General features: G+C 45.9%; 1 protein-coding gene across 1 annotated transcript; it reads left to right on the forward strand.

The window, feature by feature from the left end:
* On the forward strand, positions 1–18,166 carry LOC115600057 (the record flags this gene model as incomplete). Its single annotated transcript, XM_030468288.1, is given in 5 exon segments — positions 1–291; positions 12,921–13,061; positions 15,189–16,251; positions 16,254–17,320; positions 17,699–18,166. Coding segments are annotated over 5 exon segments (3,030 nt in total), but the record flags the coding sequence as incomplete, so codon positions are not given.
* Between the last annotated feature and the right edge of the window lie 2,386 nt (positions 18,167–20,552).

A 20,552-nucleotide genomic window follows, 5' to 3' on the forward strand; every position in this document is an offset into this window, starting at 1 on the left:
ATGGTGATAAATGCCCTAAAAGAAGTAAAAGCTGAGGCGGAAGCTGCTGTCACCGCCATTGCAGCGCTTCTGCCAAGCGCTAGCGTTGATACTACAGCACCACCATCAGAAGCAGGATCCGATGTTGTCCTCAAAGCGCCTCCGCTACTCACCCCTCTTCCTGAGGGTGGAAACAACAACCTTGCCATCAAAGGCATGACAGGAAAGTCGCACCATTCCATAGCTGAGTTTCTGTCAGATATCGGGCCGGAGGAAGAAAAAGAAGCACCTACTCCGAGCACCGAAAGAAACGTACAAAAGAATGCAAAGATGCCGACAGCACATGCCCCCGAGATGGGCAGCCTCAGTTGCTGCTTGAAACCACCACTACTGCCACCTCCCAGCTCAGAAAAAGAGCATGGGAAAGAAGCGGCCACCCCACCAGCTGCACCCATCGGCCTGGAGGACAAAATAAAAGCCCTCCTTGAACAAACAAATCAGGCCGTGAAATGGACACACCCTGCCACAACCAGATCATTAATGGACAATGATGCATCATCCAGCAGCTCAAACTGAATAACCTTGCTGAATTTGTGCATTTGGACATCGTATAATTTTGAACTTCATATATTTTTTGTGTTCCTTTTCAAAAAAAAAAAGGGGGGGGGAGGGGAATGTAGTGAAATGAGGCAACCAGGTGCCACTAATTGCCAGGTAGTGGGCATGAGCTTGTGCTAAGCCCACCTGTGCCTGATTAAGGCAGGCCCTAACTGCGCATGAGCAGGATTAGAGGGCGAATAAAAGGTGAGCTTCAAAACACAAGCTCAGCTCACTCCTAAGCAAGTCAGCAGAGAGGTTAGCTGCTTTAGGAGCAATAGCACTGAGCCAGGCTAGTCAACCCTGAGGGCAATAGACTCGGAGCACTATTTGTGAGTTTCTGGTGGAATACCTGGTTGGACCTTGGAGCACCGTGCCCTTAAAGAGGTTCATCTGGCAACATCAATGCTTTATTAATAAGCAAAAAATGAAAAACCCTTGGCTTCAGAGCCACCTTTACAGAGCCTTTGCCTCCCTGCAAATGTGGCCTCTAGTGATCTGCATTAACAAGGCCATGGAGAGGCTCTGGAAGCAATGGCCCTCAGTGGGGCCACTCAATGCTTCAAGGTACTTTCAGGTTCCATTCTGACTTCTGGAGCAGTTTGTTCATTCATCTCTCAGCACCTGAGGATCATGGACTCAGCACCAAACACACCCTGGGGCTCATTGAAATACAGAATTAGATAAAGAGCCATGGCTCTCCATGGGATATTCTTCACATCTTCAAGACTTTTACAGCTAATTGGAGAGGTTTTCACATTGTAGTAAAGGAGGAAAATTTGATACTGTGCTTAATGAAAACTGTTTGTGGTACTTTTTGGTTTATGTTACTTTTTAAAAATATATTTTAACAGATCATCTCATAATTTTCATTTAAGACGAGCGGTGACAGAGGTTCCCTGAGGTCTGACACTGTGTGGACACCTTTATTGCTGATCTCCACAGCCCTATCATTTCTGTCATGTCCCACCTGGGACTCCCATCTCTGGTCCTTGCATTAGACTTCTCCACTTCTCTCTGCAGTTGGAGGTTACAGCTCCACTGCACCACCTGCTCTCCTTAGAGAACTGACTGCACACGGGCACAGCAGGAGTTTTCCTTTGTGCAAGCCAAGAAAAGTCAAACAGAGAAAGTGAAGAAGAATCTGAGGAGAAACGGCTTAGAGAGACAGATGGGAAAAGAGAGCTGTGATCATCATGACAGAGGTGGCTAAAGAGAGAATCAGGCTGCTGAAAGACAGGTGAGCTTTGAACAACCTGCTGCTCAAAGCAGCACCCAGGGGAGAGGCATCTGAATAAACAAAGAGTAGGAGAAGGGGACAATTGGAGAGGAATGGGAATGGCCTTTCTCTGGGCAGTCTGTGTCTGGAAAGGTGACTTTAGAAATGGTCCCTGTATCACCACCACCAGGCAGAAGTTTATGTTGAGGCTCTGCACTTAGTTTGCTCTTTGCCCCTTCTTGGGGTATCACGGAGGTGTTGTTCATTTTTTCCCACAGTTTTTATTGCTCATCTTCACACCCCACTGCCCCCAGGAAATGTCCTGACTCACAAGTGAGGGATGGAATCTGCCTTCCCATTGCCTGGGGTTTCGAGTTTGGCCTGACAGATCCATAAAATAAATAAATGCATAAATACATAAACACACAAATAAATAAATAAATATCTGTTTCTTCAGAGCCACCTTTACAGAATCTTTGCCTCCCTGAAATCATGGCCTCCAGTGACCTTCTCTAACAAGTCTCTGGGGAGGCTTTGTCAGTAATAGGACCCAATGGGGCCTATCAGTAATTAAAGATAAATTGGTTAGGGTTTTTTTGGCTTTAACTTCTTAAGAGGATTTTTATTTTTCAGTCTTCTGTCAGTACCTGAGGATCATGGGCTCAGTCCCTCTGGCACCATTGGGCCCATTACAACACTGAGCATCCATGTCCCTCTGTGGTGTTTTTAGTGTTCAAGACTTGCACAGCTAATCAGAGAGGTTCCAGTGTGGAGGAAGATTACAAAGAGCATCAAATAAATTTTTTTAAAAGTTCAATTTTACTGGTTTTCAGTTTAGAAATTTATATTCAACTGGTATTGGTGCAGAGTGTCTCTGCAAGAGGCCTGGACAGTGAGGAAAAGCCTTTGAGGTCCATCACTCCTCACCACCCAAAACACAACATTGGTCTCGTTAGCTCCCTGGGATTGGTCTTGGAAAATTTGCCTCCACCATTTTGTCACCATCACCTCGTCACCACCACCTTGTCAGTGCCACCACTTCTACCCTCCATGCAGCAGCTGTTGCTCTTTTAGCTCACTCCTATCCCTACGCTGCCGCTTCATACCCACTCGCCCACCCTGCATGGCACCAGCATCATCGGGGTCTCTGCAGGGAGCCCCAAGCGCTGGCAGCAATTGTCCTGTCACACAATGAGGGGATGGGGGCAGCGGCAGCAAGCCCATTCCTGCCCTGCCTGCAGGACACCTTCCCTTAGAGGCAGGAGGAGCAATGCATTACAAGTATCCCTTTCCAAAAGCCCGCAGCAGCCTCTCTTTCCTACGGCAGCTGCTTTCTGCGCTGCCACCAATAACGCCCTGTAGGCTGCACTTTGCATTTCCCTGTAAGAAAGGAAATGGTCGTTCTTGGCATCACCCAGCACAGATAGAATGTCGTTGCTTTGGAAGAAAACTCAACACAAAAAGGGGGGAAAAACCACTCCTACTCTGCCAACCCCTTTCCTTATTACGTTCCTTTTGTTTCCAAAAGCACATTGATCCTTTCTTAGTTTCCTTCCAGGCCCTTTAGGTCGCACCCAATCCATTCTTTAAACCACCATTATTTGTCATGTTCCTTTTTTATAGCTTTCTTCTCTCTTGCTAAAAAATCTCCAGGCTAGTAACACTTCCAGATTTCTACTATCTGCTTTTCATAGTTTTTCCAATTTTTCCCTTATGTCTTTTGTATGTTGTTCCAAAAACAAGGAGACTAATTGTTGGGTACCTATTTTCCTATGCTGAATTTGGATGGTGACTCAGAGGGACCCTGTTTTATTGCATAAAGTGTTCACCAATTAATCGTTTTAAGAGTTTCCTTTTCTATCCCTGTTCTGGTTTTGGCCAGGATAAAGGTAATTTTCTGTCTTTGCTTTCAGCTAAGTTTTATATAGGTTGCTGTACTTGCTGAAATGAACAGCCAGTTTCTCAGACAGTGTCTGCTCCTAGGACTGATAATACTTGAAGTTTATAGCTACTGATAGAGACTGGTGTGCAGAGCCAAGGACACTGCTGAGTTCTGAGGAACATTTTGCCCTGCGGAAGGAGAAAAGGAGTAAAGAGGTCACACCTGCAACCCTCCTTTAGGGAGGAATGGAAAAAATAAATGGCCAAAATTGACCGAACAGAGTATTCCAATCCATACATGTCATACTCAGTATAAATTGGAGGTATCATGAGGGACAAACCCCTTCCTGCTTCCCCTTCTTCACCTGTCCCTGTTTGCTTCAGCATCCTGGGAGGATTCCATCCATTCCTCTGCCTTTGGTCCTGATCCATACCAGCCTGAACCTGTGTGCTCCTGCATCCAGCTCCTGACTGCTGCTGCCTCCAGAAGTCCATCCTGGACTTTCCCAGGGCTGCCCTGCAGCCTTGGTGGTAACGTGAGAGTTATTGGGGGAGAGGAGGGAGGAACGTGGCATCAATTTTCCTGTATATTCGTGTATATATTTAGTAATTTTTCCTTTTTATCATTACTGTTTCAATAAAGGTGTATAGTTTAGTTTCCAACCCATAAGTCTCTCTCCCTTATTCTCTCTCCTTCCTTCACCAGGGAGGGGAGGGGGATTAATAGAGGGCATCTGTAATTCAGTTAATTGCCGGGCCAGTGTAAAACTGTGACAGATTTATTGGCGCCCAACTTGGGACCTGAGATAATTAGCTTGAGCCCAGTTCAAATTTTGACTAATTTACCTGAATATTTTGAATTCTAGCTCCAGTGGGAGCATACCAATATGGCTTTGCTGAGTGAGAATCAGACCTCTTTCTCTGGAGATATAACAGGGTTGGAGATTAAACCAATTGTGACATACCTTTGGTATTCAGGGTATGTGATATGTGCTTTTGCAGCTGGAATGAGTGTTAATATGTGGTTCATTTTTGGTAAACACTGCATGAGTGTAGCAGGATGAGCCTTTCTTGCTCCTGAGGCTCGATGAGCTGCTGGCCTCTTCATTGCCTCACACCAGAGTGAGCTTCTTTCTGGGGGTGTGTGTCCCACCTTTATTGGCCCCCTGGTAATAGGGGGCCTGCCCTAACCAGGCACAGGTGGACTCACACCCACTCTTTGGCAACTCAAGGCACCTGATTTATCTTGTTTCTCTACATTCCCCCCCCCCCCCTTTTTTTTTATTTTTTTTTTCTCTTACCCCAGTTTGCCCTTGCTTACAAACATTTTAACACTGATTACAGGATACACTTATAGCTTACGGGATTTAACCCTAGCTTACAAACATACACAGGATTTTTACACTTATAGCTTACGGGATTTAACCCTAGCTTCGACTGACACAAACATACACTGCTGCAGCCTAGGCAAACCGTTCTATGTCAGCCCAGGCACTTTTCACAAAGTCTCTGCCTTTCAGACTTGAGTTGTTCTTTTCCCTCCTGTATCTGCTCTTCTCTTGGCTTCCCTCTGCTCAGGGGTTCCCAAAGAGAGAATCCTTATCTTGGCTTCCCTCTGCTCAGGGGTTTCCAAAGAGCTGGCTGGTTCCTCATGGGTTTCTGGTTCCTCATGGGATTACGGGATTTAACCCTTCCTCATGGGATTCCATCCTCCTGGCTTCCCTCTGCTCAGGGGTTTCCAAAGAGCTTGCTGGTTCCTCATGGGATTACGGGATTTAACCCTTCCTCATGGGATTCCATACACAGGTTTTAACCCTTCCTCCTGGGATTCCATCCTGCTGGCTTCCCTCTGCTCAGGGGTTTCCAAAGAGAGAATCCTTATCTTGGCTTCCCTCTGCTCAGGGGTTTCCAAAGCGCTTGCTGGTTCCTCACACTGCTGCTTCTTTAGACGTCTGTATGTTGCCTGCGTTCTCCACCAAATGTAGCGGGATGAGCCTTTCTTGCTCCTGAGGCTCGATGAGCTGCTGGCCTCTTCATTGCCTCACACCAGAGTGAGCTTCTCTCTGGGGGTGTGTGTCCCACCTTTATTGGCCCCCTGGTAATAGGGGGCCTGCCCTAACCAGGCACAGGTGGACTCACACCCACTCTTTGGCAACTCAAGGCACCTGGTTTATCTTGTTTCTCTACACATGAGTAAAGTAGCTGTGGTATGGTCTGCAATACTAGTATACAGCGCAGTACACGGTGCAGTGGTGTTTCATACAAGGATTAAGAACTTTGTTGGTAATTGCATTTTCAGCCTTCTTTTCTGGAACTATGCCTCTCTTGGGCTGAGTTCACCAGATTCTAGTCAAAATGGCATTATGCTTATTATAGTTTTGAACCTCCTGATTGTTGTAGTCAATCTTTTTCAGGTGTCTGTGAGTATTGACATGTGTTATCATATGTTGGTGAGGAGTACGACAACTAAAATTAGGGGAATGAGCACACCTGGTACAGAGAGCACCCCCACTTCCGCCTCCGCAGCCACTGCTCGCCCCCCACACACAAGGGCACAACTCTGATACGGCCGGTGAGCATTGCCAGTGATTTCTGCTACAGCTGCAGCTGCTGCCTCCCCCCCACAGACACTGCTGCTGTTCAGAAAGCCAGCGCTGCTGCTGCTACTGCTGGAGGCACCACAGCCTCTCCCCCTCAGCCCACACAGTTACTTGTTGACCCTGTAACTAGGAGAAAAGGAAAACAATGGAAATCAGAAATGAGCCTTAATCCTTCAAGGTCTGAAATAGATGACCAGGTGATAGAGAAAATAGAGGATGTTGCCTCACCTCATAGAGCAGCTAGAGCAGACTCTAAAGCAGAGTCAGCTGAGGAGGACTCAGACTCAGAATCTGCTCAGTCCTGTTCCATGAGGGACTTGCGTACTCTGAGAAAAGACTACAGCCGTTTTTCAGGTGAACCACTTCTCAGTTTGCTACTCCGATTCTGGAATGGTGGGGCTGCTACCGTACATTAACTCAGAGGGAAGCCAGGCAGTTGGGTTCCCTGGCCAAAGATGTAGGTGTTTATCGGGCATTTGGGGAAAAGGCTAGAACCACCAGCCTATGGAAATGACTCTTGTCAGCTCTAAGGGAGAGATATCCCTAAAAAGAGGAAATAGACTGCCCACAGATCAAAGGACCCACACTTGAAAAAGCTACCAAGTATCTGGAAGAATTGGCTGTATGAGATCTGATCTATAGTGATGAAAAAATTGAAGATCATTATCATATGCCATGCCCTAGACCTATGTTTCAAAGGTTTGTGCATGCTGCACCACAGCCTTTAAACCATACACTATCAGTAATGCTATGGATTCCTGGAGATATGGATGTAATTGTGGGTGATATAATTAAAACAGCACGAGAATGTGAAGATGCTGTCATGGCCCCTCATCGGGCCTAGGGCTCAGCTGTAAGAAAAGATGAGAAATTGCATTCACCCTTTTTTCCTCAGATAGGAGGAGGACGCTGCATTGAAGCCATTAAGAGGAGACGCCCTCCTGTGAGACATAATCGAGAGAAACAGAATTCAGTAAGACGAATCCTATGGGCACTCCTGAGTGAGTATGGAGAGGACATGAAAAAGTGGGATCAGAAACCTACTGCTGTCCTAGAGGACCAGGTATTTAAGTTGCTGAGTAAGACGAAGGCAAAAGGAGGTCCTTCTAAAAAGATGGCTGCTCAAATCTCCAGTGTAGAGTTACCCAATTCAAATATGCTGGTGACTCAAGATCCCTGTACATCAGGTGTGAGTAATGAGGATGCAAACTTCAGTAATGCACGTACTGACAATGTTGTATGTGCTCAAGCTCAGAGGTGCCCTGCCTCCAGCCAGGTGGAGGAGAGGGACAACCAAATTTATTGGATTGTGTGGATTTGATGGCCTGGCACATTAGAGCCACAAAGGTATAAAGCCTTGGTGGACACTGGTGCACAGTGCGCCCTAATGCCATTGAATCAGAACGGGACAGACTCCATCACTATTTCTGGAGTGACGGGGGGATCTAAAGAACTGAGTATTGTGAAGGCTGATGTCAGCCTCACTGGAATAAAGTGGCATAAACACCCGATAATGACTGGTCCAGATGCTTCGTGCATCCTTGGCATAGACTACCTCAAGGGAGGTGATTTCGAGGACCCAAAAAGGTACCAGTGGTCCTTTGGTACTGCAGCTATAAAGACTGAGAATGTAGGATGGCTGCATGCTTTGACTGGCCTTTCAGATAAATCCTTTGTAGTGGGATTTCTGAGAATTGGCCCTTGGACCAATTCGAACAGGACCAGATATTAAAAATGTGCTCTACACCAGAGACGAAGGTGATGGTCCTACACGGAGCCTCTGGCAGAATGCTCCAGGAGAGACTCAAGGCCGACCTCTAGGATTTTGGGGTCGAAACTGCAAAGGCTCCGAAGCCAACTACACAGCCACTGAAAAAGAGATCCTGGCTGCATACGAAGGAGTTAGAGCTGCTTCAGAAGTGATTGGCACTGAGGCACAGCTCCTCCTAGTGCCACGATTACCTGTACTGGGTTTTATGTACACAAGTAGAGCATCTTCCCTTCATCATGCTACCGATTCTACCTGGAGTAAATGGATTGCTTTACTCTCACAGAGAGCTAGGATAGGAAGACTCAATCGTCCAGGAATTGTAGAAGCAATACCACATTGGTCAGAAGGCAAACACTTTGGAATGCCACCAGGAAAAGTGGTAAAACGGGCTGAAGAAGCCCCAGCATACGACCAACTACCAGAGAGTGAGAAACAATATGCTCTTTTCACTGATGGATCCTGTCGTCTGGTAAGAGGCCATCGAAGGTGGAAAGCTGCCGTATGGAATCCTACACAACTAGTTGCAAAAACAGCTGAAGGAGAGGGTGAATCAAGTCAATTTGCAGAGGTAAAAGCCATCCAATTGTCTTTGGACATCACTGAACAAGAAAAGTGGCCGAGACTATCTCTATACTGACGCATGGATGGTAGCAAATGCCTTATGGCGCTGGTTAAAGCAGTGGAAGCAAAACAACTGGCAACATAGAGATAAACCTGTCTGGCCTGCTGAACTGTGGAAAGACATTGCTGCTCAGTTAGAGAAACTTGATATAAAAGTATGTCACGTAGATGCCTGTTGGGGAAACAGTTCAGAAATATACAGGTTGTGAGCAATCCTGACTTACTTCAATTTAGGCTACATTGGGTTAATGGTTATTGAGGCCTAGTTAGAGGCTTTCTGAGAATGAGCTACTGGGAAAGAGATAACTTAATCGGCAACAGAGGAGGAAAATAGTTATGTGGGAAGAAGGTCCCGTGAGAATGGTATGTGTGGTTGGAGTATAAGGCCACCTGCATGATAAGATGATGTAAACAAGGTCCTCTATATAAAGTGAGTGCAAGTTGCTAATAAACGATTTTCCTGCAATCATATTGATGCGTACATGGAATCCTTAAGCCTCCGCAGATTGCTTTCCCACAGATGCCCATGTACCTTCCTATCGAGCTACTGAGGAACATCAAAACAACCAACAAGCAGGTGAGGCTGCTCAAGTCTTCCAAATAGATCTGGAGTGGGACCATAAAGGTGAACTGTTTTTAGCTAGATGGGCCCACAATGCTTCAGGTCATTAAGGCAGGGATGGAACATATCGATGGGCTTGTGACCGAGGGGTGGATTTATCTTCGGAAGCTATTGCGCAGGTTACCCACGATTGTGACATATGGGCTGCAATTAAGCAAGCTAAAAGGTTGAAACCTCTGTGGTATGAAGGGAGATGGTCAAAATATAGGTATGGGAGGCCTGGCAAATCGACTGTATCACGCTGCCTCAAACACGCCAGGGTGAGAGCTATGTGCTGAAAATGGTGGAAGCAAGTACAGGATGTCTTGAAACATATCCTTTGCCTCATGCCAGAGCCCAGAACACCATCCTGGGCCTAGAGAAACAAGTCTTGTGGTGATATGGTACACCAGAATTGACACAGATAATGGAAGTAATTTCAAAAACAGTCTCATAAATAACTGGGGCAAAGAACATGGTATTGAGTGGGGATACCATATCCCCTATCATGCACCAGCCTCAGGTAAAATTGAAAGGTACAATGGACTGTTAAAAACTACCTTTAATGCAATGGGTGGTGGAACCTTTAAAAACTGGGACAAGCACTTGGCAAAAGCTACCTGGTTAGTTAATACCAGGGGTTCCATCAATCGAGCTGGTCCTGCTCAGTCAGATCTTCTACACACAGTAGATGGGGACAAAGTGCCTGTGGTGCATGAAAAGAATCTGCTAGGGAAAACTGTTTGTGTTTTTCCTGCCTCTGGGAAAGGCACACCCATTCGTGGGGTTGCTTTTTCTCAAGGGCCTGGACACACTTGGTGGGTGATGATGAAAGATGGAGAAGTACAATGTGTATCCCAAGGGAATCTAACACTAGGTGAGAATTCCTAATTTCTGCTTGTCTAGCTTAATCAGTAATGCATGAAATCTTTGGGAATCATGAACTTGTATCCCACATTAACTACTGTTAAGTGAATTATTGCATAAACTAACAGTGTTCTGTGAGTGCTTTTCAGGATGATTTGATGATGATGAATCCAGAACTAGGTTCATCGGCTGACATCCAGTGACTTCCTTGAAGTTACCATCTGCAACCTGCAACTTCTGGACCATGGACATGAACTGTGAAAATTGCTCCTTGTTTTGAGAATCTGCTACAAAAGATTAACATCTGCAATCATAGACTGAATTACTTAGTGAATTTTTGCACAGAGAGATAGTAATAATTTGTGTAAAAAAGTATTTAGGGATAAGAGATAATAATGATTGGAGCATGATGCAAATGGTATGGAATAAGGGGTGAAATGTCCTGGTTTGGAAGAGGATAAAGGTGATTTTCTGTCTTGTACTTTTGCTTTTAGCTAGGTCTCTTGTATGTAGTTGCATTTGCTGAAATTAACACCAGGGGTTCCATCAATCGAGCTGGTCCTGCTCAGTCAGATCTTCTACACACAGTAGATGGGGACAAAGTGCCTGTGGTGCATGAAAAGAATCTGCTAGGGAAAACTGTTTGTGTTTTTCCTGCCTCTGGGAAAGGCACACCCATTCGTGGGGTTGCTTTTTCTCAAGGGCCTGGACACACTTGGTGGGTGATGATGGACGATGGAGAAGTACAATGTGTAATACAGGGGAATCTAACACTGGGTAAGAATACCTAATTTTTGCTTGGCTAGCTAAATCAGTAAAGCATGGAACTTTGGAGAGTATGAATTCATGCCCCACATTAATTTCTGTTATGTGAATTATTGCACAAATTAACAGTGTTCTGTGAGTGTTTTTCAGGATAATGTTGTGGTGATGAAACCAGAACTGGGTTCATTCACTGGCATCTAGTAACTTCCTCGAAGTTAACATCTGCAACCTGCAACTTGTAGACCATCGACATGAACTGTGACAATCATTTCTTGCTTTTAGAGTCCGCTACAATAGATGAACATCGGCAATCATAAACTAAATTAACTTAGTGGGCTTTAGTATATAGAGAGAGTAATAATTTGTGTAGAGGTGTATTTAGGGATAAGTGATGGTAATGACTGGAGCATGAAAAAAAGGTATGGAATAAGGGGTGCAATGTCCTGATTTGGGCCAAGATAAAGCTAATTTTCTGTCTTGTAATTTTGCTTTCAGTTCAGTCTCTTGCAAGTATCTGCACTTGCTGGAATGAATAGCAAGTTTCTCAGTGTCTGTTTCTAGGACTTATAACACTCAATGTTTACAGTTACTGATAGAGAATGGTCTGCCGAGCCAAGGGTTTCAGCTGAACAGATGGAGTCATGGCCATTCGGACAGCTCAGTCTCTCTCTTCTCCACTGTTGGGAAACTGTCTGGAAGAAAACAGATGTGAGCAATCCTGACTATTTAGCTTTAGGGAGAGTAAGATAAGGGCCGTGAGACCTAGTTCCAAGGTTACTGAAAGATGAGCTCTGGGAAAAAGATAAAGGAGCTGGCAGCAGGAAAAGAAGAATAGCAGAGTAATGATTAGCCAGCAGAAGTTCTGTGAGAATAGAATCTGTGGCCAAGATATAGCCACCTGCAAGATATCGTTATATAAACAAGGGTTCTATATAAAGCGAGCATGAATTGTTAATAGACAACTTCACTTTAACCATATTGGTGACTACGTGTTGTCCTTAAGCCTCCACGGATTTTTTTTTCTACACTCCATCAGCTCTATCTCCTACCTCTCCAGTCACTGTGCTGGAAACTGGTTTATGCACACCTCAGGGTGGGACAAAGAGAGGGGGTTTTGAGGACAGGGTCCCAACCACAAAGCACACAAAGCATTCTCCAACCCTTTGCACCCCAACAGCCATAAGAGATTGCTCCATTGCACATTTGTAAAATTTCATTGAGTATCTTATTAATAAAAAAAAAACCCCAAATGGTATCAAACTTCAGGCTAGTGTATGTCCACCCAGTTTTGCAGCCACAATCATCTGGACACTGAAGTGTAAAGTCTAATTTCTGCGTCTAAATTTCCTTAAAAGGGCATGTTAGTGGAAAAGGTTTCTTTTCACCTCAAAATGACACAATCCCAAATTTTCAGTCCTGTTTTCTTTCAGAGTCCTACTGCAAGTTTGTTACAGTTTATAGTAGAAATAAAATAATATTGGTTGTAAAATTTTAAAAGTGAACAAATTAAGAGTTAGAAGGGGCTCGGGTAGACTAAAACTCTGGAAATAAGTAACTAGTTAAGAATGAGCTAACCCTTACAAGAACAATAATCAAAGGAAAATAAGGAGTGTGTCGACCCCATCAGCAAAAACATTAATCAAAAGGAGAACAGTTAGGTAAGCTGATACTATATACCAAAGATCAAGATGAAAAATTGTATCCAGGTGGTGGGCCAGGTGGTAATGACAGCTGAAATGGTAAACCGTGGATTTACAGTTTAAGAGATGACTATCTATTGTTATTTGTAAGATCTATGTGACTGTTTGTCAATTGTTATCTGCATGATCTATGTGACAGTTTCTGACTAAAATTTATGTAACTCAGTACGTGGCCTGTAATGGAAAAAGTATAAAAGCTGAACCAAAAATGAGGGTCTTTGGAACCCTGACTTGGGACGCTAGTCCACAGGCTTCCCGGGCCCTGAATAAAGCACCGCATAAACTGACTCTGTTGGTTTGTGTTTTTGGATACGGGCAGCAGTTTTCTGGCGACCCAGATGGGACTCCGGAGGCGGCTGGGGCGGTTCACGTGCTGATCCACTCCAAAAGCCGGCACCAGGTGATTCCTGGAGGAGACATCAACCCGTGCCCGACCCCGCGCCCGACGGACGACCATAAGGTAAGCCCGAAGGTGCTTTATTCCTTATAGAAATAAGTTAGTATTAGAATTGGTTGGTTGGAAGCCTAGGCGCTGGTCGTAAGACACGGCAAGTAGAAAGCTGTGCGGATCCAGCACTTGCCACTCGCGGTGACAAGAATAGGCAAGTTTGGTATTTGGTATTGGGCGCTGGTCGTAAGACACAGCAAGTAGAAAGCTGTGCAGATCCAGCACTTGCCACTCGCGGCGACGAGTATAGGCAAGTTTGGTATTTGGTATTGGTAATCGGCCGAATATTGGTTTTGTGTGTGTGTGTGTGTGTGTGTGTGTGTGTAAGAGCGCGCAAATATAAGTGTCAGCATGCTGCCTTTTAAGACCTTTAGAGCTCTGTCTTGTAATAGCAAGGATATCCCTGAGGATTCACCTCTGGGTTGTCTGTTGAAACATTGGAAAGAAGGTAATTTTGGACAGGAGTTACGGAAGAAAACTTTGATTGATTACTGTAATCATGTGTGGCCTGAATATGAAACAGGGGGTATGCAGTGGCCACGAAATGGTACATTAACCCCTGAAATACTAAGTCCTATGATGAACTTTTTGCGAGAAACTGAGAAATGGGATGAAATACAGTATTTGGATTTGTTTTATTATTTAAAAGGAAAACCTGAGTGGCAGGAGGCTTGTGGGCTGTTAGTGTTAAAATCTATGAAAGTAGAATGTGATAAATGTCCTGGCTGTAAGGAACGCAAGGTACGGTTCTCGGAGGAGGAGGAGGATGTATCCTTGTTAGTTTCCCCGAGTGCACCACCGCTCCCACCTTATAAAGCCCCTTCAGAAAGTTCAAACAAGGATCCGTCCTCCTCCTCATCAGAAGAAGAGACGGAACAGGAAAATTTGAAAGATCAACCGAGGACGCCGCTAGCGGAGCGTACTCGAAAGGGAAGGCAGGGAAAGGGAAGTGGCCTTTCACACCCCAAATTGATGGCCCCACTGCGGAAGGCAGTAGGAGCGGGGGGAGGAAAAGTGATGATAAAGGTTCCTTTTTCACCAAATGATTTAATAATATGGAAGCAATCAGCAGGGGCATATAGGGAAAATCCAGATAAAGTGGCCCGAATTGTGAAAATGGTAATAAAAACACAGAATACTGATTGGAATGATTTGCAGGTATTATTGGACACCATTATGGATTCCACAGAAAAAGAAATGGTATTCAGGGCAATGACGAATCGGGCAAGGGAATTGATTAGAATGCAGATAGCACAAGGATCGGTAAATGAGTTGGTACCCAGGGAGGATCCTGGATGGAATCCCAATTCTTCAGCGGGATATAAAGCGTTAAAAGATTATCAGGATTTATTAGTAGAAGGGGTACGTGAGGGAATTCCTAAAACAATGAATTGGTCTAAATTATATTCTGTAAGACAAGATAAAGGGGAGTCTCCATCAGTATTCTTAGAAAGGCTAAAAGAAACTGCACGGAGATATACAGATTTGGATGTGGAGGCTGAATCGGGCAAATTGCAGTTGGCATTGATTTTTATGGGTCAGTCTCAGGAGGATATTAGGAAAAAGTTGCAGAAGTTAGAGGGAGAGGATACACGGAATTTGGAAAAGTTATTGGAGGTTGCATGGAAGGTTTATAACAATAGGGAGAAAGAGACAGCAAAGAAACAGCAGGCAAGCATGCTGGCGGTCCTGCAGCAAGCAACGGGTGGAAATAATGGAAATTATAGAGGTCGCAATCGAGGCAGAGGGAGAGGTGGCGCTGGATTGAGGAATGGCTTTGGGGGCTTTGGGAATCAGGGTATAGGGGGACGAGGAAGGTTAGGACCTAACCAGTGTGCCTTTTCTAGAGGACAGGGACACTGGAAGAATGAATGCCCACTTAATCAGGGAACCCCGATGGGTAAGGGCCTTACAGGAATGAATCCGTTTGCGGGAAGTCCACAAGGTATCGCTCAAGCCTTTATGATGGGGAATTACCAGAATCAGAGTTGACTAGACCGGGATTTGAAAGTTATTTTAGAGGTTGAAGGGGAGCCGATGGAATTTAGGATAGATACAGGAGCTAGTTATTCGGCAATGAATAAATTAAAGGGACCTTTAAGTGATTCTAAGGTATTGGTTGTTGGGGTATCTGGGAAGGTTGAAGAAAGGACATTCCTGCGGCCACTCGATATAAAGTTTGGAGGAAAGGAATTTGATCATCAATTTTTGTATATGCCAAACAGCCCGGAGTCTCTGCTCGGGAGAGACCTGCTTTCAATATTACAGGCAAGAATAATTTTTGAAAAGGGTAGAGTAAAACTAGAAATGCCAGAGGAAAACCTAGCAAAATTGTTTGTAATTAAAGAAGTAGGGGGGGAAGAGATACCACAGGAAATAGAACAAGCAGTCGTGCCATGGGTTTGGGAAACAGGGACCCCAGGTAAATCAAAAGCGGCAGTACCAGTAGTAGTGGAATTAAAGGAAGGGGCCCAACCAGTAAGGATACGGCAGTACCCCATTAGCCTAGAAGCTAGAAAGGGGATAGCCCCAATGATAACTCAATTTTTGGATTTAGGGATTCTGCAGGAGTGTGAATCTGAATTCAACACTCCTATCTTCCCGGTCAAAAAGCCTAATGGTAATTACAGGTTAGTGCAGGACTTAAGGGCAATTAATTTAATCACCAAAGATATACATCCTGTAGTGGCAAATCCGTACACATTGTTAACATCTGTTTCTGAGAAATTTCAATGGTTTACAGTAATTGATTTAAAAGATGCCTTCTTCTGCATACCCCTGGCACCTGAAAGTAGGAACATTTTTGCATTTGAATGGGAGAACCCCGACACGGGACGAAAGTGCCAACTCACATGGACCAGGCTTCCCCAAGGATTTAAATCCTCGCCCACCATATTCGGTAACCAGCTGGCCAAGGAACTTGAGGAATGGAAGATTACCCAGGTAAAAGACTCGCCTTTCTCTTATGTGGTGTTGCAGTATGTGGATGACATTTTCCTGGGTACCACAGAACAGGGTCTCTGCCTCAAATTAACCATTGGACTATTGAATATGCTGGGACGGGCTGGATACCGGGTATCCAGAGAAAAGGCACAGCTGGTCAAACAAAAGGTCATCTATCTAGGATGTGAAATTTCGCAGGGGGTTCGTCGTTTGGGAGTAAATCGCATACAAGCCATATGTGCAATTCCAGTACCCGTAATAACCAGGAACTAAGATCTTTTCTAGGAATGATCGGCTGGTGTCGACTGTGGTTCCCCGACTTTGGGCTGACAGCCAAACCACTGTATGAGGTTGTGAAGGAACCGAGATTTAAGTGGGGACCCACGGAAGATAAAGCATTTTGGGAGTTAAAACAGGCCCTCAAGGAAGCACCTGCCCTGGGTCTACCGGATCTAACCAAGGACTTTCAATTGTATTTACATGAAAGGCAAAAGTTAGCCTTGGGGGTGCTCACTCAGAAACTGGGGTCTTGGAAAAGACCGGTTGGATACTTTTCTAAACAATTGGACTCAGTAAGTGGGGGATGGCCAGGATGCCTAAGAGCAGTGGCAGCCACAGTAATCCTGATCCAAGAAGCACGTAAGCTAACATTGGGCAAGCACATGACAGTTTATGTACCTCATATGGTCATCACAGTATTGGAACAAAAGGGGGGCCATTGGCTCTCATCGAGCAGGATGCTCCAATACCAGGCCCAATTGAGGGAACAGGATGATGTGGAGCTGAAAATAACAAATCACCTTAACCCAGCAGAATTCCTCAGGTCCACCCAGGAAGAAGGAGAGCTGGAACATGACTGCGTGGAAGTAATCGAACAAGTGTACGCCAGCCGGAAGGACCTGAAGGATGAGCCACTGCCAGACCCTGATTGGGAATTGTTCACGGACGGATCCAGCTTTGTGGAAAAAGGTACCAGGTATGCCGGGTATGCAGTGGTTACCTTGCAGCAGATAGTGGAAGCAAAAGCATTGCCCCCGGGCACGTCAGCGCAGAAAGCAGAAATTTGGGCCCTGATAAGAGCCCTGGTATTGAGTCAAGGGAAGAAAGTTAACATATGGACTGATTCCAAATATGCATTTGGAGTAGTACATGTGCATGGGGCTTTATGGAAGGAGCGGGGACTTCTTAATTCGCAGGGGTCGTCAATCAAACACAGGGAAGAGATAATTATGTTACTGGAAGCAATTTACAAACCATCGGCAGTTGCAGTGATGCACGTCAAAGGACATCGGAACAATCCAGGAAAAGAGTTCCAGGGAAATCGACAAGCAGACTAAGTGGCAAAGCAGGTTGCCAGAGAGGTATGGACTCAATTAGCTTTGTTACCGGCTCGGGGTAACCCTGCCGCTGCACACATGGAAGACAAACCACATTACTCGCCAGAGGACGAGAAACTGGCACGGATGTTGCAGGCACGAAAGAACATCAAGGGCTGGTATGTGACCCCAACAGGACAGGTGATCCTGCCGGTGAGAATCATGAAGACAGTACTGGAAACAGAACACAATAAGTGTCACTGGGGTGCGGAGGCAATGGTAAAATTTTTGAAAAATGAAATATTCTCAAACCAGATGTTAACATTGGCAAAAAGAGTAAATGCAATGTGTCCGGTGTGTATCAAAAATAACCCAGTGGTAAGAAGGCAGGTACAAATGGGCAAGTTACAGGTAGGTCCCCAACCAGGAGATTATTGGCAAATAGACTTTTCTGAGTTACCAAAAGCCCAAACATACAAATATCTGTTGGTGTATGTGTGCACATTCTCGGGGTGGCCAGAAGCTTTCCCTTGTAGGACTAATCAGGCAAAGGAAGTGGTAAAAACACTCTTGAAAGAAATCATCCCTAGATTTGGGGTGCCGTTAGGGATATCATCTGATAGGGGTCCTCATTTCACTGCAGGGATTGTGCAGGAGATTTCTGTAATACTAGGGATAACTTGGAATCTGCACACGCCCTGGAGACCCCAATCAAGTGGTAAGGTAGAGCGGATGAATCAAACATTGAAAAACCAAATTAAGAAAATTTGTCAAGAAGCAAAAATCCAGTGGCCGCAGGCATTGCCTTTGGCTCTGTTAAAAGTTAGGATTAAACCAAGGGAAAGGATAGGGGTAAGTCCATATGGCTTCTGGAGCTCATAGAAAGTGACATGAATCTAAACAGCCCCCCTGTAATCCTGAAGGACACAGTCTGTGACCTACTGCGATGCTTGGATCCCCACAAGTCTATGGGACCAGATGGGATCCACCCAAGGGTAATGAAGGAGCTGGCAGAAGAGCTCGCCAAGCCTCTCGCTATCATCTACCAACAGTCCTGGCTCACTGGGGACATCCCAGATGATTGGAAATTGGCGAATGTCACGCCAATCCACAAAAAGGGCCGGAAAGAGGACCCAGGAAACTACAGGCCCGTCAGCCTGACCTCAGTGCCTGGCAGGGTCATGGAACAGATCATCCTCAGTGCAATCACACAGCACCTGCAGGATGGGCAAGGGATCAGACCCAGCCAGCACGGTTTTAGGAAGGGCAGGTCATGCCTGACCAACCTGATCTCCTTTTATGATCAGGTGACCCGACTGGTGGATGAGGGGAGGGCTGTGGATGTGGTCTACCTAGACTTCAGCAAAGCCTTTGACACCGTCTCCCACAGCATCCTCCTGAAAAAACTGTCAGCCCGCAGCTTGGACAGGAGCACCCTGTGCTGGGTTAGGAACTGGCTGGAGGGCCGGGCCCAGGGAGTGGTGCTGAACGGGGCTGCATCCAGTTGGCGGCCGGTCACTAGTGGTGTCCCCCAGGGATCAGTGTTGGGCCCAGTTCTGTTCAACATCTTCATTGATGATTTAGATGAGGGGATTGAGTCCATCATCAGCAAATTCGCAGACGACACTAAGCTGAGGGGGAGTGTTGATCAACTAGAAGGCAGGAGGGCTCTGCAGAGGGACCTGGACAGACTGGAGAGTTGGGCTGATTCCAACGGGATGAGGTTTAACACGGCCAAGTGCCGGGTCCTGCACTTTGGCCACAACAACCCCATGCAGCGCTACAGGCTGGGGACAGAGTGGCTGGAGAGCAGCCAGGCAGAAAAGGACCTGGGAGTCTGGATCGACAAGAAGCTGAACATGAGCCAGCAGTGTGCCCAGGTGGCCAAGAAAGCCAATGGCATCCTGGCCTGTATCCGGAACAGCATTGCCAGCAGGTCCAAGGAAGTGATTCTGCCCCTGTACTCAGCCCTCGTGAGGCCACACCTTGAGTACTGTGTCCAGTTCTGGGCCCCCCAGTTCAGGAAGGATATCGAGGTCCTGGAGCAGGTCCAAAGGAGGGCAACCAGGCTGGTGAAGGGACTCGAGCATAGACCCTACGAGGAGAGGCTGAGAGAACTGGGGTTGTTCAGCCTAAAGAAGAGGCGGCTCAGGGGAGACCTCATCGCTCTCTACAACTACCTGAAAGGAGGGTGTAGCCAGGTGGGGGTTGGGCTCTTTTACCAAACGACTTTCAACAAGACAAGAGGGCATGGACTTAAGTTGTGCCAGGGGAAGTTTAGGTTAGATATTAGAAAGAATTTCTTTACGGAAAGAGTGATCCGTCATTGGAATGGGCTGCCCACTGAAGTGGTGGATTCTCCGTCCCTGGAGATATTTAAAAAAAGACTGGATGTGGCACTCAGTGCCATGGTCTAGCAACCGCAACGGTGGTTCAAGGGTTGGACTCGATGATCTCTGAGGTCCCTTCCAACCCAGCCAATTCTATGATTCTATGATTCTATGAAATTTTGTACAGCAAACCATACCATGCTACTACTTATCAGGGGGATCCTCATTTGGTGGGGGACCAGATGATATTAAATTATGTGTTGTCTTTGAATAAGACCCTTACAGCACTTAGAGGAGCGTTGCAGTGGAAACGACCGTTACCCCTGGAAAATCCGGTCCACGACATCCTTCCAGGAGACCAAGTCTACATCAAGAACTGGTCAGTGGAACCATTGAAGGAGACATGGGACGGTCCTCATCAGGTGATCATGACCACCTACACGGCCGTCAAGGTCGATGGAATCGACAACTGGATTCACTACACCAGGGTCAAGAAGGTCCCCACACAATGGTCGGTAGAGCCTTTGTCTCCAACAAGGATGGTGTTCAGAAGCAAGTCATGAGGGCATTGATCTTTTGTAGTCTCATCATGACCGTGGAAACGGTAGTAAAGATCGATGTACCTGAGCCTTATTTGATAGTAGAGGAGGGATCTGAAGTTAATTTGACTTGTTGGTTTACTGATGATCAGGGAGCTGGATCCGCTGAAATAAAAGCAGGATGGAAATTGGTGACAGGAGATCAAGTGATCATAAGAGGAGTACAAACAGTTTGGGATAGGCAACACCAGGCGGGAATAACCATGTTGCAGATACCTAGAGTGACCGAGGAAGATGAAGGGGAATATACCTGCATAGTATTAATTCGAGAAAGCTTTGGATATGGAGAACTGACAATGAGAGTTAGACCCAAAA

This window comes from Calypte anna, chromosome W (assembly GCF_003957555.1).
Source record: "Calypte anna isolate BGI_N300 chromosome W, bCalAnn1_v1.p, whole genome shotgun sequence".
In the NCBI taxonomy this organism is placed as follows: Eukaryota; Metazoa; Chordata; class Aves; order Apodiformes; family Trochilidae; genus Calypte; species Calypte anna.